The sequence below is a fragment of the Mesoplodon mirus genome, assembly GCF_964341445.2.
Source record: "Mesoplodon mirus genome assembly, chromosome: 6".
Taxonomy (NCBI): Eukaryota; Metazoa; Chordata; class Mammalia; order Artiodactyla; family Ziphiidae; genus Mesoplodon; species Mesoplodon mirus.
In genome coordinates, this window is record NC_138982.1 from 91,425,737 (window position 1) to 91,450,941 (window position 25,205).

At 39.3% G+C, this 25,205-nt stretch overlaps 1 protein-coding gene across 1 annotated transcript in view; it reads left to right on the forward strand.

Moving 5' to 3' along the window:
- The window catches only part of MORC1 (MORC family CW-type zinc finger 1), a gene marked incomplete at its 3' end in the record, with an annotated part of 191,442 nt that overhangs the window by 138,907 nt on the left and 27,330 nt on the right, over nt 1–25,205 (forward strand). Inside the window, exons 20-21 of the mRNA XM_082626190.1 lie at nt 20,994–21,063; nt 23,418–23,484. Coding sequence (XP_082482316.1) covers nt 20,994–21,063; nt 23,418–23,484 — 137 coding nt within the window. The remainder of the gene's footprint in view (nt 1–20,993; nt 21,064–23,417; nt 23,485–25,205) is intronic.

Consider the following 25,205-nt stretch of genomic DNA (forward strand, 5'->3'; position numbering starts at 1 on the left):
AAAGTTTTCATTATGGAACATTTCAGACATAGCAGAGTCAACCTGAATGTGCCCATTTCCCAGCTCCAGCAATTATCAACTCATGGCTGGTCTTGTTTCATCTGTATCCTCCCCCTCCCTTGCCACCCTCATTACTCCCAACCATTATATCATTTCATCCATCATTATAACTGTTTTAAGAAGGTATCTGAAGCGATGTTGAAAAGCTCTAGGAGTGATTTGTGAATGAGAATTTATTGACAGTTAATCCAGAATGTGAAGAAAGTGAGCACCAACATGTTTTCAAAAGGAAAAGGGTCAAACTTTAACCAGAGGCCGGAAAAGAAGACTACAACTGGTGTCAATAACTCAACCTCTTTACCTCTTTGAAGCCAAAGTGATATAACTGTACCTGTGAATATTACTAGTCATGACCTGCTTTGCAGAATCGTCAAAGTCTTTGTGTGTTTTTCATGTAGCCATTGCTTTGTCACCTCCCTAAGCTTTGCATGCAGCTTTTAGCAAGTGCTTTTTCACAAATTAGGTATGACATTTATATTAAAATTTTTGCTGTCTTTTTATGTAATATTTCTCAAGTTCTTACGTTACTTGTGTGAATGTGTGTGGCATGATTTATTTGTGTTCTGTGATCCTGACAGGAAGTCTGTTTTCAAATTCATGGGATCTAATTAATTTGGATAAATACTGTACATTATCCAGTAATGCCCATTAATTTTTCTGTTTGGCTGCGGTTGCAGCAGTTCAAGTAGGAAGTAATTGCTTCTGAATGCTTGTCTGCCTGGACTTCTTAAACTCAGAAATTACTAAAAGATTGTTCTTAACCCCTGGGCTCCTCCACAGTTATCGTCTAACTGTGGTGCTTGTGTTGTGTATGTGTGTGTGCATGTGCTTTAATTCTGACCCTGCACCTGTCAAATTTAAAGAAGGAGGATATGCAGGGCTGCAAGAGGTTATCACGTAAGGAAGAGCAATTGGCTACCCACCACCTGCTGCAATTAGGTGGTTTTTATTATTTTGGTGAACTTACTGCAGCCCAGGATCTTATTTTCAGATGTAATAGGCTCCAAAATATATGTTCAGCTCCACAAAGAAAGGCCGTCTCACAGGAATGACTTCACATTATCCAAACTCCCAAGACTGTTGTATTATATCATAACAGCAGTTTAATCATTTAAAAGATAAATCCAGCCTCAGTCCACTTGGAAGATACATTCTGACTTTCGTCGTGTATTCTTTCCCTTTATACCAGTCTGCATGGGTTGGCCAGTTACAGTCTGATGGTGCTGGTGAGCTATGTGCCTGAATATTTAAAGGGCTTCCAGCTAAGATAGCCCGCTGTGTCCATCTCCCTACATGGGATGACAGGGTTGATGTTACCAACTGCAACTGTGACATTAAAAGGGCACTGGCCCAGCACCCTCATCCTGTGCCTCCCTGTGCTCTTCTGAGAGTGTTTTTCTCACATTATATGGAGAACATCTCTATTCCGGTCAGCACGTTCTTTCTATTGCGTATTGTTAATGTCTGTCACTCTGCCTTTGGAAAGGATTTTTTTTCATATTAGGGCATTTCATTTCCCTCTCTTCCAAGTTTCAGGCACATGTCACTCTGGCTCTTGTACCAAAGGTGTGCAATTTGAAGTGAAATGATAAGAGTATTGATTACTTTTCAGATTTATATTGAATCTGACCACTCCTGATTATTTCATCTATACTGTCGTATAATCTCCAAGATCACCTCATCTGCTGTGGCTCAGGGTTATAACAGTTTGATCTGTTTTCCTAACTTCTTCCTCCTCCTACTCCCTTAATCCTTTTTTTTGGGGGGGGGGTGTCAGATTTTATTACAGTAATAAAATTGAATTTTTATTATAATTGGGCTTCTCTTCAAAAATCAGTTAGGGTTTTACTTTATTTTTATTTTTTTAACATCTTTATTGGAGTATAATTGCTTTACAATGCTGTGTTAGTTTCTGCTGTATAACAAAGTGAATCAGCTATACATATACATATATCCCCATATCTCCTCCCTCTTGCATCTCCCTCCCTCCCACCCTCCCTATCACACCCCTCTGGGTGGTTACAAAGCACCGAGCTGATCTCCCTGTGCTATGTGACTGCTTCCCACTAGCTAGCTATTTTACATTCGAAAAATACTACAACTAACTCAATAACTACAAGTAACTCAACTTCGTTTCTTTTTATGGCTGAGTAATATTCCATTGTATATATGTGTCACATCTTCTTCATCCATTCATCTGTCGATGGACACTTAGGTTGCTTCCATGTCCTGGCTATTGTAAATAGAGCTGCAGTGAACATTGTGGTACATGACTCTTTTTGTTTTGTTTTGTTTTTGTTTTTTTTAACATCTTTATTGGAGTATAATTGCTTTACAATGGTGTGTTAGTTTCTGCTTTATAACAAAGTGAACCAACTATACATATACACATATCCCCATATCTCTTCCATCATGCGTCTCCTTCCCTTGCACCCTCCCTATCCCACCCCTCTAGGTGGTCACAAAGCACCAAGCTGATCTCCCTGTGCTATGTGGCTGCTTCCCACTAGCTATCGATTTTACATTTGGTAGTGTGTATATATCCATGCCACTCTCTCACTTTGTCCCACCTTACCCTTCCCCCTCCCCATGTCCTCAAGTCCATTCTCTAGTAGGTCTGTGTCTTTATTCCTGTCCTACCCCTAGGTTCTTCATAACCTTTTTTTTTTTAGATTCCATATGTACATGTTAGCATACAGTATTTGTTTTTCTCTTTCTGACTTCCTTCACCCTGTATGACAGTCTTTAGGTCCATCCACCTCACTACAAATAACTCAATTTCATTTTATATGGCTGAGTAATATTCCATTGTATATATGTGCCACATCTTCTTTATCCATTCATCTGTTGAGGGTCACTTAGGTTGCTTCCATTTCCTGGCTACTGTAAATAGAGCTGCAGTGAACATTTTGGTACATGTCTCTTTTTGAATTATGGTTTTCTCAGGGTATATGCCCAGTAGTGGGATGGCTGGGTCGTATGGTAGTTCTATTTGTAGTTTCTAAGGAACCTCCATACTATTCTCCCTAGTGGCTGTACCAATTCACATTCCCACCAACAGTGCAAGAGGGTTCCCTTTTCTCCACACCCTCTCCAGCATTTACTGTTTGTAGATTTTTTGATGATGGCCATTCTGACTGGTGTGAGGTGATACCTCATTTTAGTTTTGATTTGCATTTCTCTAATGATTAATGATGTTGAGCATCCTTTCATGTGTTTGTTGGTAGTCTGTATATCTTCTTTGGAGAAACGTCTGTTTAGGTCTTCTGCCCATTTTTGGATTGGGTTGTTTGTTTTTTTGATGTTGAACTTCATGAGCTGCTTGTATGTTTTGGAGATAAATCCTTTGTCAGTTGCTTCACTTGCAAATATTTTCTCCCATTCTGAGAGTTGTCTTTTGGTCTTGTTTATGGTTTCCTTTGATGTGCAAAAGCTTTTAAGTTTCATTAGGTCCCATTTGTGTATTTTTGTTTTTATTTACATTTTTCTAGGAGGTGGGTCAGAAAGGATCTTGCTGTGATTTATGTCATAGAGTGTTCTGAACGCCTATGTTTTCCTCTAAGAGTTTTATAGTGTCTGGCCTTACATCTAGGCCTTTAATCCATTTTGAGTTTATGTTTGTGTATGGTGTTAGGGAGTGTTCTAATTTCATTCTTTTACATGTAGCTGTCCAGTTTTCCCAGCACCACTTATTGAAGAGGCTGTCTTTTCTCCATTGTATATTTTTGCCTTCTTTATCAAAGATAAGGTTACCATATGTGCGTGGGTTTACCTCTGGGCTTTCTATCCTGTTCCATTGATCTGTATTTCTGTTTTTGTGCCAGTACCATACTGTCTTGATTACTGTAGCTTTGTAGTATAGTCTGAAGTCTGGGAGTCTGATTCCTCCAGCTCCATTTTTCTGTCTCAAGATTGCTTTGGCTATTCACGGTCTTCTGTGTCTCCATACAAATTGTGAAATTTTTGGTTCTACTTCTGTGAAAAATGCCATTAGTAGTTTGATAGTGATTGCATTGAATCTGTAGATTGCTTTGGGTAGTATAGTCATTTTCACAATGTTCATTCTTCCAGTCCAAGAACGTAGTATATCTCCCCTTAATCCTTGATTGAATGCTTTTTAATATTCCTTTTTCTCCAAGGCCTACCATCTCTGGAGGCTATTTAAAAAAACAACAACAACATATTCTTTAGTTTTCTTCTTTCTCAGTGAGATAATCCTTATATTTGAGTCAGTTTTAATGTTTGCATCTTGTGTGTATCACATTTCACATGCTCCCTAATCCTTCATGTGGTGTTGGATTTCGTTTTCTTCATCTCCAGTTGCTTCTTTTTTTTTTTAACATCTTTATTGGAGTGTAATTGCTTTACAATGGTGTGTTAGTTTCTGCTTTATAACAAAGTGAATCTGTTATACATATACATATGTTCCCATATCTCTTCCCTCTCGCATCTCCCTCCCTCCCACCCTCCCTATCCCACCCCTCTATGTGGTCACAAACCACCTAGCTGATCTCCCTGTGCTATGTGGCTGCTTCCCACTAGCTATCTATTTTACATTTGGTAGTGTATATATGTCCAAGCCACTCTCTCACTTTGTCACAGCTTACCTTTCCCCCTCCCCATATCCTCAAGTCCATGCTCTAGTAGGTCTGTGTCTTTATTCCCGTCTTACCCCTAGGTACTTCAAAACCTTTTCTTTTTTTTCTTAGATTCCATATATATGTGTTAGCGTATGGTATTTGTTTTTCTCTTTCTGACTTCCTTCACTCTGTATGATAGACTCTAGGTCCATCCACCTCACTACAAATAACTCAATTTCATTTCTTTTTATGGCTGATTAATATTCCATTGTATATATGTGCCACATCTTCTTTATCCATTCATCCGATGATGGACACCTAGGTTGTTTCCATCTCCGGGCTGTTGTAAATAGAGCTACAGTGAACATTTTGGTACATGACTCTTCTTGAATTACGTTTTTCTCAGGGTATATGCCCAGTAGTGGGATGGCTGGGTCGTATGGTAGTTCTATTTGTAGTTTCTAAGGAACCTCCATAATATTCTCCATAGTGGCTGTATCGATTTACATTCCCACCAACAGTGCAAGAGGGTTCCCTTTTCTCCACGCTCTCTCTAGCATTTACTGTTTGTAGATTTTTTGATGATGGCCATTCTGACTGGTGTGAGGTGATACCTCACTGTAGTTTTGATTTGCATTTCTCTAATGATTAATGATGTTGAGCATTCTTTCATGTGTTTGTTGGCAATCTGTATATCTTCTTTGGAGAAACGTCTATTTAGGTCTTCTGCCCATTTTTGCATTGGGTTGTTTGTTTTTTTGTTATTGAGCTTCATGAGCTGCTTGTAAATTTTGGAGATTAATCCTTTGTCAGTTGCTTCATTTGCAAATATTTTCTCCCATTCTGAGGGTTGTCTTTTGGTCTTGTTCACGGTTTCCTTTGCTGTCCAAAAGCTTTTAAGTTTCATTAGTTCCCATTTGTTTATCTTTCTTTTTATTTCCATTTCTCTAGGAGGTGGGTCCAAAAGGATCTTGCTGTGATTTATGTCATAGAGTGTTCTGCCTATGTTTTCCTCTAAGAGTTTTATAGTGTCTGGCCTTACATTTTAGGCCTTTAATCCATTTTGAGTTTATTTTTGTGTATGGTGTTAGGGAGTGTTCTAATTTCATACTTTTACATGTACCTGTCCAGTTGTCCCAGCACTACTTATTGAAGAGGCTGTCTTTCCTCCACTGTATATTCTTGCCTCCTTTATCAAACATAAGGTGACCATATGTGCATGGGTTTATCTCTGGGCTTTCTATCCTGTTCCATTGATCTATATTTCTCTTTTGGTGCCAGTTCAATACTGTCTTGATTACTGTAGCTTTGTAGTATAGTCTGAAGTCTGGGAGCCTGATTCCTCCGGCTCCATTTTTCGTTCTCAAGATTCCTTTGGCTATTCGGGGTCTTCTGTGTATCCATACAAATTGTGAAATTTTTTGTTCCAGTTCTGTGAAAAATGCCAGCGGTAGTTTGATAGGGATTGCATTGAATCTATAGGTTGCTTTGGGTAGTAGAGTCGTTTTCACAGTGTTGATTCTTCCAATCCAAGAACATGGTATATCTCTCCATCTATTTGTATCATCTTTAATTTCTTTCATCAGTATCTTATAATTTTCTGCATACAGGTCTTTTGTCTCCTTAGGTAGGTTTATTCCTAGATATTTTATTCTTTCTGTTGCAGTGGTAAATGGGAGTGTTTTCTTGATTTAAATTTCAGATTTTTCATCATTAGTGCATAGGAATGCCAGAGATTTCTGTGCATTAATTTTGTATCCTGCTACTTTACCAAATTCATTGATTAGCTGTAATTGTTTTCTGGTAGCATCTTTAGGATTCTGTATGTATAGTATCATGTCATCTGCAAACAGTGACAGCTTTACTTCTTCTTTTCTGATTTGGATTCCTTTTCTTCTCAGATTGCTATGGCTAAAACTTCCAAAACTATGTTGAATAAGGGTAGTGAGAGTAGGCAACATTGTCTTGTTCCTGATCTTAGTAGAAATGGTTTTAGTTTTTCACCATTGAGGACGATGTTGGCTGTGGGTTTGTGATATATGGCCTTTATTATGTTGAGGAAAGTTCCCTCTATGCCTACTTTCTGCAGGGTTTTTATCATAAATGGGTGTTGAATTTTGTCAAAAGCTTTTTCTGAATCTATTGAGATGCTCATATGGTTTTTCTCCTTCAGTTTGTTAATATGGTGTATCACGTTGATTGATTTGCGTATATTGAAGAATCCTTGCATTCCTGGAATAAACCCCACTTGATCATGGTGTATGATCCTTTTAATGTGCTGTTGGATTCTGTTTGCTAGTATTTTGTTGAGGATTTTTGCATCTACGTTCATTAGTGATATTGGCCTGTAGTTTTCTTTCTTTGTGACATCCTTGTCTGGTTTTGGTATCAGGGTGATGGTGGCCTCGTAGAATGAGTTTGGGAGTGTTCCTCCCTCTGCTATATTTTGGAAGAGTTTGAGAAGGATAGGTGTTAGCTCTTCTCTAAATGTTTGATAGAATTCGCCTGTGAAGCCATTTGGTCCCGGGCTTTTGTTTGTTGGAAGATTTTTAATCACGGTTTCAATTTCAGTACTTGTGATTGGTCTGTTCATATTTTCTATTTCTTCCTCATTCAGTCTCGGCTGATTGTGCATTTCTAAGAATTTGTCCATTTCTTCCAGGTTGTCCATTTTATTGGCATAGAGTTTCTTGTAGTAATCTCTCATGATCTTTTGTATTTCTGCAGTGTCAGTTGTTACTTCTTCTGTTTCATTTCTAATTCTGTTGATTTGAGTCTTCTCCCTTTTTTTCTTGATGTGTCTGGCTAATGGTTTATCAATTTCGTTTATCTTCTCAAAGAACCAGCTTTTAGTTTTATTGATCTTTGCTACTGTTTCCTTCATTTGTTTTTCATTTATTTTTGATCTGATTTTTATGATTTCTTTCCTTCTGCTAACTTCGGAGGTTTTTTGTTCTTCTTTCTCTAATTGCTTTTGGTGCAAGGTTAGGTTCTTTATTCGAGATGTTTCCTCTATCTTAAGGTCGGATTGTTTTGCTATAAACTTCCCTCTTAGAACTGCTTTTGCTGCATCCCATAGGTTTTGGGTCATCGTGTCTCCATTGTCATTTGTTTCTAGGTATTTTTTAATTTCCTCTTTGATTTCTTCAGTGATCACTTCGTTATTAAATAGTGTATTGTTTAGCCTCCATGTGTTTGTAATTTTTACAGATCTTTTCCTGCAGTTGATATCTAGTCTCATAGTGTTTTGGTCGGAAAAGATACTTGATGCAATTTCAATTTTCTTAAATTTACCAAGGCTTGATTTGTGACCCAAGATATGATGTATCCTGGAGAATGTTCCATGAGCACTTGAGAAAAATGTGTATTGTGTTGGTTTTGGATGGAATGTCCTATAAATATCAATTAAGTCCATCTTGTTTAATGTATCATTTAAAGCTTGTGTTTCCTCATTTATTTTCATTTTGGATGATCTGTCCATTGGTGAAAGTGGGGTGTTAAAGTCCCCTACTATGATTGTGTTACTGTCGATTTCCCCTTTTATGGCTGTTAGCATTTGCCTTATGTATTGAGGTGCTCCTATGTTGGGTGCATATATATATATATATATATATATATATATATATATATATATATATATATATATATATGTTATATCTTCTTCTTGGATCGATCCCTTGATCATTATGTAATGTTCTTCTTTGTTTCTTGTAATAGTCTTTATTTTAAAGTCTATTTTGTCTGATATGAGAATTGCTACTCCAGCTTTCTTTTGATTTCCATTTGCATGGAATATCTTTTTCCATGTCCTCACTTTCAGTCTGTATGTGTCCCGAGGTCTGAAGTGGGTCTCTTATAGACAGCATATATACGGGTCTTGTTTTTGTATCCATTCAGCCAATCTGTGTCTTTTGGTGGGAGCATTTAATCCATTTACATTTAAGGTAATTATCGATATGTATGTTCCTATTCCCATTTTCTTAATTGTTTTGGGTTTGTTATTGTAGGTCTTTTCCTTCTCTTGTGTTTCTTGCCTAGAGAAGTTCCTTTACCATTTGATGTAAAGCTGGTTTGCTGGTGCTGAACTCTCTCAGCTTTTGCTTGTCTGTAAAGATTTTAATTTCTCCATCAAATCTGAATGAGATCCTTGCTGGGTAGCATAATCTTGGTTGTAGGTTTTTCTCCTTCATTACTTTAAATATGTTCTGCACTCCCTTCTGGCTTGCAGAGTTTCTGCTGAAAGATCAGTTGTTAACCTTATGGGGATTCCCTTTTGTGTTATTTGTTGTTTTTCCCTTGCTGCTTTTAATATGTTTTCTTTGTATTTAATTTTTGATAGTTTGATTAATATGTGTCTTGGTGTGTTTCTCCTTGGATTTATCCTGTATGGGACTCTCTGTGCTCCTGGACTTGATTAACTATTTCCTTTCCCATATTAGGGAAGTTTTCAACTATAATCTCTTCAAATATTTTCTCAGTCCCTTTCTTTTTCTCTTCTTCTTCTGGCACCCCTGTAATTCGAATGTTGGTACGGTTAATGTTGTCCGAGAGGTCTCTGAGACTGTCCTCAGTTCTTTTCATTCTTTTTTCTTTCTTCTCCTCTGCAGTAGTTATTTCCACTATTTTATCTTCCAGGTCACTTATCCATTTTTTTTTGCCTCAGTTATTCTGCTATTGATCCCTTTAGAGTATTTTAAGTTTCATTTATTGTGTTGTTCCTCAAGGGCTTGTTTCCTCTTTAGTTCTTCTAGGTCCTTGGTAAATGTTTCTTGCATTTTCTCTCTTCTATTTCCAAGATTTTGGATCATCTTTACTATCATTATTCTGAATTCTTTTTCAGGTAGACTGCCTATTTCCTCTTCATTTGTTAGGTCTGGTGGGTTTTTACCTTGCTCCTCATCTTCCGTGTGTTTTTCTGTGTTCTCATTTTGCTTATCTTACTGTGTTTGGGGTCTCCTTTTCACAGGCTGCAGGTTCGTAGTCCCTGTTGTTTTTGGTGTCTGTTCACAGTGGCTGAGGTTGGTTCAGTGTGTTGTGTAGGCTTCCTGGTGGAGGGGAGTAGTGCCTGTGTTCTGGTGGATGAGGCTGGATCTTGTCTTTCTGGTGGGTAGGTCCACATCTGGTGGTGTGTTTTGGGGTGTCTGTGGCCTTATTATGATTTTAGGCAGCCTCTCTGCTAATGGATGGGGCTGTGTTCCTGTCTTGCTAGTTGTTTGGCATAGGATGTCCAGCACTGTAGCTTGCTGGTCGTTGAGTGAAGCTGGGTCTTGCTGTTGAGATGGGTATGTCTGGGAGATTTTCGCCGTTTGATGTTACGTGTATCTGGGAGGTCTCTTGTGGACCAGTGTCCTGAAGTTGCCTCTCCCACCTCATTGGCATGGCCCTGACGCCTGGCTGGAGCACCAAGAGCCTGTCCTTCTAGTGTTGGAGGGTCTCCTGCAGAGGCGAGGTGTGGCTGTGTGTCACCGTGAGGACACTGGCAGCAGAATTTCTGGGAAGTACTCCTTGGCGTGAGCCCTCCCAGAGTCTCTCCAGTTGCTTCTGATCACACAGTTTGTGGGTGTTACTTCTGTGGCATTTTTTTTCTTTTCGATATTAATTTGTGCTTGGCCTTTCAGCCAGGGTAGGCCATTCATTTTCAAAGTCCATGCAGTGAGAGTGCTCTTGGTAAGAGCTTGCTTGCATATGCTGTTCGTGGCTGTGGCAGTTTCCAACTGGGATTCATTTAAAACTCCAGACATTTTTTTAGAGATTAAAATACTGTCATGAAAATAATGAGGAGGTTTTTTTTTAAGGACCTCTTAATCCTCTTCAGAATGCCCTAGATAGCTGCTTGATCGGACCTTTGGAGCCATTATGTGTGGAGCCATCAGTCTGCACTGCAGCAAACTTCTTTCATTATTTTACACAATCTTGTTAGCACAGCTACCATTCCGTCCCCCATTTCAGGGCAACTAGTGCGATCCCAATTTATTATCTCAGCTCCTGCAAAATTGTATTTTTCTGAAATTCTACTCTGTGTGTGCGTGCATGTGTGTTTTAGTGGAGTTAGCCTTTCCTTTTTCAATGTGGCTGCGATGAAATTCAGCTGCTATTCTTCACATGTATCATCTCATCTAATCCTTTTAATAACCTGAGGGGTACATTCTCTTTTCATCCCCATTTTACAGAGGAAGAAAATAGACTCGCTCAGGATCACAGTCAGGAACTGGTCACCTTAAACCCTAGCTGTTCAACCTCAGCTCCCACTTTCTTAACCACTCCTCATTGTGACTTCTCCCTTTATTGCCCATCTGCATGGGCTGACCCCCACATCAATTCAGCCCATTGCACACAGGTGGGTTGGAATGCACAAATACACTTTTCTCAGGGGTGCGGATTTGAATATTTTGGCTTAGACAGGTTTCCAAAGTTTCATAGATGGGCATTCTCCAGCCAAGAGTCTTGAATTCGTTTAAAAAACAATCAGGCCATCATCCACTCCTTGCCCAGATTAAGCTAACTTCCCATTAGCCCATTTCTGACCTTATTCACCCCAAATCTGACCTGCACAGTAATGTTCTTTTGTGCTCAGTATCTGACTCTTTTCTTTCCAGTCAACCTAGAATCACATAGGAACCATCAAGATCATCATCTCAGGGATGATTCCTGGAAAGGAGAGTCTTCTCCTTGCCCAAGATTATGAGTCTAGTAATATGGCTGCGGTCATAACCATAGCACCAACCCCTCCCATGAGCTGGTGTCTCCTGACCCTTGGCCTCCAGAAAATACTATTATTTCCCATCTTCCATCTCAAAACACATGCCCTACCCTCTCTTTTAATGAATACTGGATGTTCTGAACTGTTTCTGTCTCAAGCATTTACAAACCCGTGTGTAAAGTTCAAATATGTCCCAGTTAACCCCAGATGGGGAGGAAGTAGAAATTCTTTTCTGCACCCCTTACAGATGTCAGGGGAATCAACATCTGAGTGAAGCTTGCTACAGCTCTGCTTTACTGGAGCAATGCCCTGTGGTACTGTTGTAATTAAGGGTTTGTCTAAGTTCAATTAAAAACTCCTTGTGCACTGCTATGTGATAAATTGGCACTTCAACTTTACTCCAGGCAAAAATTTGACATATGAGCTCCGTAGGACCCCAGTGCCCCTCAGAGTAATGCAGTATGATCAGCTGTCACTGTACCATGCTTAATAGAAGCAATAAAAATAAAAATGAAGCAGTGGGACTAGATTCCCAAGCATCTTGTCAAAGAGGTAAGCAGTCTCAAGTTATGTCACCAGTTGAGATGTAAGAAATGACTACACAGAATAGACATCCTGGAGGATCTATTCTGAAAGGTGACTGGGAAAATTAGGTTGCCAAACCATAGCAGATGGTCAGGCAAGCAGATGATCAATTGGGAGAATGCTTCAAAATGCAGGAACACCAGGGGAATAAAATTACCAATGCCAACAATAAGTTAGAGAAATTGAGCAGGAAAAATATTCTGAGACGTAAGTCAGACCGATGAAAGTACTAACTTTTTCTTACACATGGGCATGCTTTTGTTCAACTTGGTGAAGCATGTACTCCAAGTTGACATTATGCAGATTTTCTGACTCTCATATGAAGCAACATTTACCTTTTTCCTATACTAGTATTTGTTGTTTTTCCATATTTTATAATAATCTTCTTTCAGTTTCTGCTCTGAATATCAGTTGCTAAGGCAGTGAAAGAATATCTATGGGTGTGGTTATTTTAAGTCAGGTTGGACCTGCCTGTTTAATAACCAGGAACCATACTACCTTTTTGGTTGGACTGGCTTTGGCCCTTTTGTCCTCTGTGGTCATTTAGGTCTTTTTTGCCTTGCACCTGGCCTCAGGAGAAGACTGGCAGATGGATTCATTTCATTTTCCCAATCTGAAGACATTTAAAAAATGCAATGGCCAGATCACCACTGACAGATGTATTTTAAGAGTTTGGCAATGGAGTCTCTGGCGTTTACTCTGAAAGGTGTAACCTCCAGCATCTAGTCCAGAGTGTGATACTTTCTGGGGCTGAAGAAAGATTGATGAATAAAGGAATGAATGGATGGAACCATCTTCCTGTTTTGGCATGAGCTAATAACCCTTTACCAACTACATCTGGTTAGCTCTTTAGGGCATCTTTCAAAAGAAGCTGATGCCAGCTCAGGAAAGGCATCAACGCACTCTGAATCCCTGGGGTCATTGATGGGGCCTCTGTGGTATGTTACAAAAGCTGAGGAATGTCTGGAAGAGCTGATGAGTTTCCAGTGTCTAGGTTTATGTTCTGTGGTAGCCAAAAACAAACACCCCAAACCGCCAAACAAACAAACAGACAAACAAAAAACAACAGTAAGTACCCTGTTTTGGTATCAGTACTATATAACAATGAAAGTGAAAAGGTGACTCAGTAACCCAAAAGAGGTGAAGAAAGAAGAAAAGCAAATAACCTGCATAGTCAGTACCTAAATCAGCTGCATCCACCCTAAATACGCAAATTTTTCTGACTCCTAACAGAAATTTTTTTTAAATGGGAAACTGCATTGATATTGCACTAACATGATTTCTGATGATTAAAGTTGCCTTAATTTCAAAAGCAAGACATTTATTAGTCAATTTTCCTGGTTGATGATGTTACCATTGCCTCTATATGAACCTGTATCGTCCTGTGATGGTTGCTAACAGTATCAGAACTTTCACAGACAGAGCAGCCCCCTTATGAGATATAAACTAGAGCTGCCCCAAGGGCTCTGGAGGAAGAATTGCCTATACTCATCCTCCATAGCATCATCCATCAACTCACCAACAGACTTACAGATACAAAGACAATATGTGATACATCCCCTGACTTAAAGGAAAATCTCCTGGGCAATTTATAATGAATCTAAATATTCAAGTGCTAGTGGGTGAACTATCAGCAACCATGCACCAATTCAAGACACATTTACTGAACAGTACTATGTTAGAGATTTTGAAGGACACCAAAAAAAAAAAATGATCTCTTCTCTAAAGGAGCAGAAAAATTGGAAGACAATTCTACAAAACCATGAGTTAGCATTATTTTATGGTAAGGAGACAGGCTCTGAACTCTGACAGATCGACCCAGGTTCACATTCAGACCTGCATGCCACATGTCAGTTGTATCAACTTATGGTCTTCTGTTTTCTTTTCTATAGAAGGGGAATAATAATATTACCGACTCTCAAGGTTATTATGAGAATTAATGGGATGATTTGTGACAGAATGAAAATAATTCCTTGTGTTACAAGAAACATTTTTTTAAAGATTTTTTTTGATGTGAATCATTTTTTTAAAGTCTTTATTGAATTTGTTACCACATTGCTTCTGTTTTATGTTTTGGTTTTTTGGCCACGAGGCATGTGGGATCTTAGCTCCCTGACCAGGGATTGAGCCCACAGCCCCTGCATTGGAAGGTGAAGTCTTAACCACTGGACCCATGAGGGAAGTCCCCAGAAAAAACATTTTTAAAACACACCTTTGTAATTCCAAAGAAGGAAAATTCAGCTTTGGGTAGGCTAGGAGATGGGAGTAAAGAATGAAAATTGAGAGAGTGGCATTGCTTTGTGGAAGAAAAGGTAGAGCTAGAGAGTGACCCTGTGTTTGTGGGAAGGGGTGGGAGGAAGGAGAAAGGATGTAATCACACAAGCAGAAAAACACTGGTGCTGCAGCATTGGAGAGTCTGGAGGGGAAGGTTTGTAGAGAGAGATGAGTAGGCTAACAATTGACAAAGTAAAGTAGACCTGCTTCATGGTGATTTTAAGCTGATTTTTGCCTTGTGTAACTATTTCCTCCATTTCTCAACACAATTTTCAGTAAAATCTGTATATTTATTAATGCTTTGTACAGTTGGATTTCTTTTTGGGAGGTGGACCCAAGTGTTGAATTCTGTTTTGAAGTGTCATGGCAAGAATCAAGGCTACTACAGGATCCCAGTCTTATCTGGATCCCGTAGATATGAGGCTTGGCTATTAAAAATAATTAAAACTCTTTGTAATTTACTGTTAATACTTTTTCAGAGAAAGGAAGAAATCAGTATGTGCGAGAGTAAATAAAATAGACATTTTGGAAAGAGTATGACTTATACTTGTCTTAAAAAGTGGGAAAGACATAAGAAAAGGAGGAAAGAATGTATTTCAGGTAGAGAGAACTATGTGGGCAAAGGTATGGAGGCAGAAGTCTACCTAGTGGTTACAGGGAATTCTGAAGAGAACTTTTTGGTTATTATAGAGAATGTTTATTAATATCTCCAGATATCTTAGAATCACATTGAAAAGAGTTTTAAATACCAGAAAAGGGTTTGTACTTGAGGGAGAAAGTAGTCAGGACCTGTAGGCAAGTTTTGAGAAGGAACATTTAATCGTGGAGATTTTTGTCTAAAGAATTAATTCTTTGTGTTATGAAAATGTTGTGATAATGAAGCAATACTGGAAAGAAGAGAAACTAAAGACAAAAAAATCAAGTAGGGTGCTGCTGCCTGGAGATTGTAGTACAAGAAGACAAGGAAAAGTGAAACATGTTGAAGAAACATAGCACAACTTGGGAAGGCATATGGTAGACTAAGCAGTGACAGCAGTTTTGAGATGGCACAATCTGGACTGAAAATGTTCTTACAAATAGAAAGAGGACTGGACCAGAGGAATCTAAGCGGGCAAAGGTGAGACTGAGGATTTGAAGTTCAGCAAGATATTCAAGGGTAAGTGTCCTGAAGTCAGTTGGAGATAACTGGGGCACAGATGAGAAGTTAGGGTGGATGATGCTGGGAAGCCATTGTTTGCATAAGGGTGATAATTTAACCCCCTGAAATTTTCTTTGAGGGAACATTTTCTTTGAGGGAAAAATAATAATTACCCAGGAAGAGTTGGGACACAGAAGGTTATCAAAATCAAGAGAGGAAAGAATTCCAAGGGACTTCTTCCTGCTTCCCCATCTCAGTAAATAATGCCATCACTCACAGTGGCTCGGGCCAACACCTGAATTTCTCTCCTTTCACACCCTGCACTCAACCCATCAGCCAATCTTGCTGAATCAATCTTCAAACACATACTCTGTTCTACCCCCTCCACAGCTACCCACCTGGCCAATTCACTAACATTTCTTACCAGGATTCTAGCAGTAGCCCTATAAATGATTTCACTGCTTCTTTTGGCCTCCACAGTCTAAAAATCTGAGTATCCCATCCAAAATATAAGTCAGATTATGCTATTCTCCTACTTAGAACCCTCCACTGGCTTCTTTTTTTAATTTTTATTGAAGTATAATTGAGTTACAATGTTGTATTAATTTCTTTGTTACAGCAAAGTGACTCAGTTATACATATATACATATATTCTTCTTTTTTAAATTTATTTGTTTGATTTATTTATTTTTAGCTGTGTTGGGTCTTCGTTGCTGTGCGCAGGCTTTCTCTAGTTGTGGCAAGTGGAGGCTACTCTTTTTTGCGGTACACAGGCTCTAGGCACGTGGGCTTCAGTAGTTGTGGCTCACAGACTCAGTAGTTGTGGCTCACAGGCTCTAGAGTGCAGGTTCAGTAGTTGTAGCACATGGCCTTAGTTGCTCCACGGCATGTGGGACCTTCCTGAACCAGGACTCAAACCTGTGTCCCCTGCATTGGCAGGCAGATTCTTAACCACTGCACCACCAGGGAAGCCCCCCATATATTCTTTTTCATATTCTTTTCCATTATGGTTTGTCACGGGGTATTGAATATAGTCCTCTGTGCTATACAATAGGATCTTGTTGTTTATCCATCCTGTATATACTAGTTTGCATCTACTGATCCCCAATTCCCTTTCCTTCCCTCTCCTCCCCCTTGGCAACCACAAGTCTGTTCTGTATGTCTGTTAGTCTGTTTTTGTTTCATAGATATGTTGATTTTTATCATACTTTAGATCCCACATATAAGTGATATCATATGGTATTTTTCTCTTTCTGACTTACTTCACTTAGTATATGATAATCTCTAGGTCCATCCATGTTGCTGCAAATGGCATTATTTTATTCTTTTTGATGACTGAGTAGTATTCCATTGTATATATGTACCACATCTTCTTTATCCACTCCTCTGTCGATGGACATTTAGGTTGTTTCCATGTCTTGGCTGTTGTGAATAGTGCTGCTATGAACATAGGGGTGCATGTATCTTTTCGAATAATAGTTTCGTCTGGATATATGCCCAGGAGTGGGATTCATGGAGCATATGGCAACTCTATTTTTAGTGTTTTGAGAAACCTCCATACTGTTCTCCATAGTGGCTGTGACAATTTACATTCCCACCAACAGTGTAAGAGGTGAACCCTCCAATGGCTTCTGCTCACACTTAGAATGAAATATAGTGCCCTGCAAGGCCCTACATGACCTGGCCTGACTTCCTTGCTGTCCTCACTGCCTATAATTCATTCCTTCTCTCACTGTACTCTAGTCACCCTCACCTTCCTTGGCCTCCAACACCCTAAGCTTATTTTTCCTTCACAGCCTCTTCCTTTGTTGTTCATAATGCCTGGACTCCACTACTCCCTACCACCAGCAACACACGTGGATTTTCTTGACTAGCGGTTCAACTTTCTTTTATTCTGTGAGTATATGGAGCATCAGTTACTGTCCTAGACATTGGGGATACAGCAGGAAAAAATTAGGCACTCCTCCCTGTCTTCATGGTGCTTCCATTCTAGCGGGGAAATCAGACAATAGACAAGATAAATAAGGAAAACATGTTGCATGGTAGACAATCATAAGTGCTAAGGAGAGAAATAGAGCAGAGGAAGGGGACAGGAAGTGTCAGTGTGGGTGTGGTGAGAGTGAGAGCAATTTTATATAGAGGGGACAAGCAAGGGCCCAACTGAGGGGAGATGCTTGAGGAAAGACTAGAAAAAAGTTGAGGGGAATAAACAAATCAACAGCAACTCAAAGACCTGGAGAAAGGAGGGTGTGGAAGATTACAGTGACCCCAGAGAGGCAGTTGGGTAACCCAGGTCATTCTCCTTCTCTTACCTGTGATGTTTTTCTTCAAAGAATTTACATGATTACATATCCATCTTTTTATTTATTTAATATCTTTCTCCCTCACTAGAAAATAAGCTTCATAGTCTTCATCATAACAGTGTCTGACTCCAACTGGGAACTCAGTTTTACTGAATAAATTAATGAACAAAAGGGAGGCGCCTAGAACATAATGTTAACCATGGAAGAGTGAAAACAGGAAGGGCCTTTGAACTTGGCAGGAGGGCAAGAACTGGTAGCCTTTATGGGTCCTTAATAAAATGTTTGGGGTCTGTGTGGAGGGGCAAAGAAGCAGAAGGAAAGAAGCCAGACAAAGTGATCTCAACCAGTTCTTAAGCTCCTTAATGCGGGTTGAATGAGAAAAGTGTTACACAGTTGACTATGGTATGCTCTTTTTCCTCTCGCTAACTTATTTATGATTTATTTATCCTCTTAAATAGATACTTCACAGAATTGAGCATGTGGTATTATTGCTGATCCTTTGCATGCCTTGGAGAGTTCACAAATCCCACTCTACTCATAGTTAACATAATTTTAATCAAGGTATCTAAACCCCTTGTTAAGACTTAACTGTAATCTCATTTACTGTGTGGGAAGTATTATCTATTTCATGACCGAAGTACAGTCTTAGGAAAACGATATCCTCAAACTGCAGAGTATGAGACACAGTTAAGCCTAAGTGGCTGGAGAGCATTTCTATAATGAAATGAAGTAATATATGTGAAGGAGCTTCACAAGTATCAAAATACACAAATAGTGTCATTGAAAAGACAACTGCATGTTTTCTTGTCTCAACTTGAAAAAATCCAGACCTTCAAAGCTGCAAGTACATTGTAAAAAAAAGACGGCATCCTATGAACTCAGATATTTACATAGTGTCATTTAAAAGGAGATGCTGTAGGCTGTGAATTGTTTATCCAAAATATTTTAAACATTACTATGCCAAAGAATAAAGGAAATAAAAGAAAGGAAAAGAAAAGAAGGAAATCTCTCCTGCAATAGAGACGGTAAAGCTTCGTGTAAGTAACACTTTTGGGGTGAGGGGAACATATCTGACCCTCATGGAAACAGCCCTCACATGGCAGAGCTCAAAGCAGAGAACCAAACAATAAACTGCAAAACTAATTTCAAGAGGCTGTGTTAATAATACCGCCACCAGGAGTTCCCTGCTGGGAGTGCTGTCATTTTTGTTAAGCTTGGATACTTTTATCTTGTCTGCTTTCCATCATAAGGAGAAGTTACCAAAGAAAATGAACACATCCTGAGCAGGATCATCATAGATTATTACAAAGTGGTTATTACTAAAGGCGTTAAGTAGTTCTTCTCATGAGCTTATCTTGTGGCTGCTGTTAACTGTGGTAGGAAATAGTCTATGCTGCTTATAAACTGGTCAAAAAATATTCATTTCAAAGGAGAGACACAAAGTATGGAGCTTTTCCTTACATATCAACACATCAGGAGAAAACTTTAGATTTTATGTTACATCAGAAATAAATAAGATACCATTTTAAAGTCATTTTGCAAAATGAACTTTAAAAATATATGCATTTCTGTCCTGCGACTTGAGGACGCAGGGAGGAGGAGGTAAGCTGGGATGAAGTGAGAGAGTAGCATTGACATGTATACACTACCAAATGTAAAACAGATAGCTAGTGGGAAGCAGCTGCATCGCACAGGGAGATCATCTCGGTGCCTTGTGACCACCTAGAGGGGTGGGATAGGAAGGGTGAGAGGGAAACACAAGAGGAAGAGGATATGGGGATATATGTATACATATAGCTGATTCACATTGTTATACGGCAGAAACTAACACAACATTGTAAAGCAATTATACTCCAATAAAGATGTTAAAAATATATATATATATATATGCATTTTATTTACTTACTGGGACATGAATTTATTTACAGTATAAGAATAAAAATATTTTGAAATGGACCAAAGTAGCTTAGAATCAGTTTTATTTGTTTCCCCCTACCTACAAGGCTTGCTTTCTCTTAATTTGGGTAAAATAGAAAATGACGGTGATGGACGGCCTCACAGTTCTTTCGTTGCTAGGTTACATGTGTGTCCATTTAACCTGCTTCCTGACAGAGCACAGTTTCCAGAATGCCATGTAAAATATATGCCTTTGTTTCCTGGGAGGGGAGAAAGGGAGGGTTGATAGCCTCCCCATCCCACGTTTGTTTAGCAGTTTAGAGGGGGCAATGAAAGGCGAAGGATACACACAATGGGTAAGCTCCAGAAAACTGACAGCTCTACACCTCACACCAGGTGATGGAGTCAGGAGCCCAGTGTGTCTCAGCACGTGTTCAGGGGTCTTCAGATCAAGGAGCAGACAGAGCTTTTGCTTTACCCTGTCTTCTTCAGATTCCTTTTTTAACTGCCTTTGCCCCACCTTCTCAGATACTTAAAAATACGTGAAAGGAGCTTCCGCATCTGTTTTCCTGGGTCGCATAAACAAACTCCATCTCTCTCTCTCTCTCTCTCTCTCTCTCTCTCTCTCTCTCTCTCTCTGTGTGTGTGTGTGTGTGTGTGTCTCTGATCTAAAGAAGTGCATTCCCAAAATGTAAGTTTCTTTTGCTTGAGCCTTGTAAAATAGGCTGACAGGGTTCCCAAGGCGATGGGGGACCTGGCTTCTGATTGCCATATTCCACCCCACAACCTCTCCGAAACCCCCTTGGCCCACATCCTGAACACCACACACACACACACATCCCCTCACTGTAGGTACCACCAACCCTCCTGGCCCCTACATTCAACACATTAAGGCTCTGCAACTCATTTTAAGCAGATTTCCTGAGATTCTGTCAAAAGACAAGGTGTCCCTTCCCTCAACTTCCCAGGTGTGCTCCCCAGCCCCATCCCCATGTTCTTCCTCATCAGGCCCCGACCTCCTCAAAGTTCTCATCGCGCTGATGTTGAGCTCATTCTCTGTGTCTGCTCTGCAGCAGCAGGGGTGTGACAGTCCTTCTCAAAGCAGCAGAAGCTCCACTCCTGGTGATCAAACACTTGACCCATGTGTGAGAGTCACTGTTACATCCATATAAGATATGGATTTTTTTAAAATATCTATGCAAATATTGGTAGAAATGTAAAAATCCCACTAAAGAAATGATAGACATGACAGTTATAATGCAACCATCCTTGAGCTGCACACCAGTATAATTTTTGACAACACGTATGATTGTCTCCCTTCATAACATGTCCCTAAACTATCCTGGCAACTTTATGGTCTCTCTCTGATACAGGCATTGATGTTCAAGGTCATTTTTGCACCTTACTATACGTCCTTTTTTTTTTGTACAGCTTTAAATACAGAGCTTGTTTTTCAGGTTTTAGATAAAAGTGACACTGATGTTTCACTGCAACAAGAAGAAATGGAAGTTTCTCTTATGGAAAAAGGTAAAAAAAGAATTCAGTTTACATATATTAGCTGTAATGTCTTGAGTCTTTTTCAGTATGACTTATGCGACATATCTTATGTAGGATATAGATCAGAAGTTTGGTAGCAGTTCGGATTTAAAAAAATTAAATCTGTTGTTCCAATAGTGGGAGGAGAGGTGGGTAGAGAGTGAGCTGCCAACCTCACACATTTTGGAGGGGCAGGGGGACACTTCCTGCCTGAGCGCACTTCCCCCAGTACTACCTCACTGCCTGAAATTCCAACAGTGGACGTATGTCACCCCCTCATTGAATTCTACTTAGAAATTTGCTGACGATTGATATCAGGTCTATAATTTTCAGAAACTATTTTTGAAAATTACGATGACATTCCTCTGTTTTCAGTCATTTTAGTTCTTTCCCTATTTTGCATGATTCCTCTGAGATCACTAAGAATAGTTCAACAAACGCATTTATTAGTTCCTTCATGTCCATGGGATGTAATTTGTCTTAGGTGAGAGACTTGAGCTTCTTTTAAGCATAAAGTTGCCATCTGATAATATTCAATCTAAAGACAATTTCCCTGCATAGAGAAGCTGGAAACAAGCTAGACTCAGAAAATTTTATTTTCTTAGTGTCCATTCATTATTAGTAGTAGAATTCTTTTATTATGTGTTACATTATTATTATACCATTGTCTCCTTTATTGTAAAATTATACCATTGGGCCTAAGCAGCAGGACCATTATTTTCATTGTCATCTTCTTATTCTGAAATAAGATTTAAAGCCTTTCTTAGTCTCCTAAACAGGTCTCAGTTCATTTTGACTCCATAATTTCCAGTTGTTTTTGTGTTGATCTATGCCATCATTTCGTGTTCACTCTTGGTTGTAAGCTCTCCCTTCTTTTATCCTTCGTTGCTTAGGTAACCTAATCAGTCATTCATTCACATCTTTATATTTGAACCCATTAGTGAGGTCCATAAGGAATCACACTTTTTCTTTTTCATCATAACTAGGATAATTAGCTATTCCACAATCAAGATTTCTTTTGTAAGGGTCTCTTAATTTTAAAGCCAGTCTTTTATAGACGTTTCAAACTGTTAACATGCCTTCAAGTATGTGCCTGTTGGATTTCCAAATTGTAATGAAAAAACTGTTAATACAATTTTGATCCTAAAATTAATATTTAATTTCAAATACTCATCCTGGATTTGGAAGGAACAAATTGTGAAATATTTTCAAATGACTGTAATTATGAATTAGTTGGCTAATGGGTTAAGAAATTTTACTTTGCATGCAGATCATGAGCAAAATCAACTGTGCCTGCAGTGTGCTTGGAAAACCTCTCTGTCTATTCTCTTTTATGTTTCCTTAGAGGAGTCAGGCAGGTCCTCAGCCATTTACTCACCATCCAAAACTTTCCTTGTTGCTCTCCTGTTCCCCTTGGCCTTCAGTGGCCCTAAACTTATTGGCAAGGGTTTACTTGGTGGAACAAGATCACAGTTCTCACAAAGAATTCTAGAGACAGCTGGAAGAAGAACACATTGACTTATTTCTTACACTCCCCCCAAGACACTCTTGAAACCAATCCGAGGGGATCAAAGCATTTCTGCTGTTCTATGGACTGTAAACAAATCACTAACCTCTCTGAACCTCGGATTCTGAAGTTCCCTGAGTGAGAAGATTAACTCGATGACTGTAGGTCTCTTTCTGCTTTAAAGTTCTGCTCTCTCCTAGAGGCACATTTCTGATTGGAATCTGTCAGGATGTCTTTGAACCTGAACTCAAAATGGAAGAGAGTAAGACACTGGGGGAAGACAAGTGGTTGTCTCAGCAGAGGCTGCTGAGAGGAGGGACACTGAACATTTCCCATTAGTCATCCCGTGCACAGCAATAGCAGAAAATAAGCATTATTAAAAAGAAATTACAGGGCTTCCCTGGTGGTGCAGTGGTTGAGAGTCTGCCTGCCAATGCAGGGGACATGGGTTCGTGCCCCGGTCCGGGGAGATCCCACATGCCGCGGAGCGGCTGGGCCCGTGAGCCATGGCCGCTGCTGAGCCTGCGCGTCTGGAGCCTGTGCTCCACAACGGGAGAGGCCACAACAGTGAGAGGCCCGCATACCGCAAAAAAAAAAAAAAAAAAAAAAAAAAGAAATTACAAAAAACACACTACAGAGGCTCTTGGATTCTTTATTAAGAGGTTATTATAAATTGCCTTAAGAACATATTGGTGCAGTTTTACAAAAGAGTGTTTGAATACAAAACCAAATTATATACAAGCTGTTAATGAACTGCTAACACTTCTTTCAGTTCACTTCATTGTGTAATCGCCAAAATGTGATTGATTTTCTTCATTTTGTCTGTGTTCTTTTGAAGAAAAACAGGAGCTGTGCAGTGATACTCCAGAAATAAAGAGAAACCCTTCATCACCTGACTGGGAAAGGTGAGTGTACTGCAACTATACAAATTCCAAGGGAGTACAGTTATACTGTTGAAAAGTAATTATCAATGTTTAAATACAAGAAGAAAGAAAATAATAGCAACAAGCAAAGGCAATTAAGAGTGGAACCAAATTTTACAAAGGAGACAGAAAAGAATAGAATACACTAGATTTCTTACCCTTTTTCATTTTCTTTTGTGAGGATTTGGGAATTATGAAATGGAACAGGCTTAACTTCCTGCTCACAGAAAGCAGCTAATTCAAATTATTGTAATATAGTCAAAGAACTAAAAATGTCACATATATGTATGACTATGAAATCATGAGCTGATTTTCTTTGTGTGGCTCGTTATCTTATGGCCATACATATGTGCAATAATCATCGTATGCTAGAATTTTCTTGACATGAGACTCTTGTCACTTTTAAATAGAAGCTGAATATTTTGTTTATCCAATAGAATGAAAAAAAAATGTTTGCAAGGAAGCAGATTCTTATCTGCATGCTGCTCCAAATCTATCTAAGCTGCTTTCCAAGCATTCAGACCCAGTGTTGCTGGGAAGAATCCTGTGTTCTTTTTGCAGAGGGGCACACTGAGTTAGGTACAAGAAAAACAAAACAAAACAAAACCGGAGAGGAGCTGTTATTGTCCTGCACTTGCTGACTGAGTAGTCACTCTTATCCTCAAATCCCATCCCTCCACTCTTCCACTCAGAAGCCTTTCATAGCCCCACCACTTTTAAGACAAGGCAGAAACTCCTGAGCATGGCACAAGCCCCCTGTGCTCATGACTCCCAGGTTAGCTCCCACTTTGCTTCCCAGACTTTCAAAATTGCTTCCCGTTCTGTTTTATCAGAAAATTCCACCTCTTTTTCCACACCACCTCCTGGGTTTGAATGCCCTCTTGTGTACTGGTCTGTTACCCTTTCATTCACCTCCCAGTTCAAGTGTTCTCTCCTTTGGGGGCCCCGATTCTCCTGGGCAGACTCAGGTGTTCACAGAGCCACCACTGCGGGGATCAGATTGCATCATAGTTCATTCACCTGCAGTAATTATTTGTTAAATACCAACCATGTTCTGACACACAGTGTGAACAACTCCTCACGTCAGGTGGAGTTGTCGTCTGAGTATCTGTCTTCCCTCTGCATGTGAGCTTCATGCAGGACAGGGCTCATATCTTTTCTTCTTTGTAACTCTGGCCTCTGACAGGTCTTCCCCAAACACTCCATCTAAAATAGCCCACCCCACTTCTGATAAGGCACACCATCAAATTGTATCATCCCACTGTATTTCTTTCAGAGCCTTTATTACTATTTTAAAGTAGCTTATTCAATTACCTATTTCTTTTAACACTTTACATTCTAGCTTTCTTATTTTCTGTATTTTCACTTGAAACTAACTCACTCCACGAGGGCAGGGGCTGTCTTACTCACCGCTGTGTCCTTAGTGTCCAGAATAGCACCTGCCTCAGACTTGGCATTCTATAATATTTGTTGATTGAATAAATGATGTAATTTTTCCCCCAGTGCTGTTGTTAGGTCATTTTATGCATGATGCTTTAACCTAGAGTTATTTATTAAAATTTGAGTTGAAATTTAAAATCCATCCAAAAACTAAAACATGTTTTTTTGCATGTGTGTGTATTATTTCATATATTACTTCTAGGCTTTTATGAACTTGTGTTTTTTAAAAATAATCTTTGAGTCATAACTACAATATGAATGTT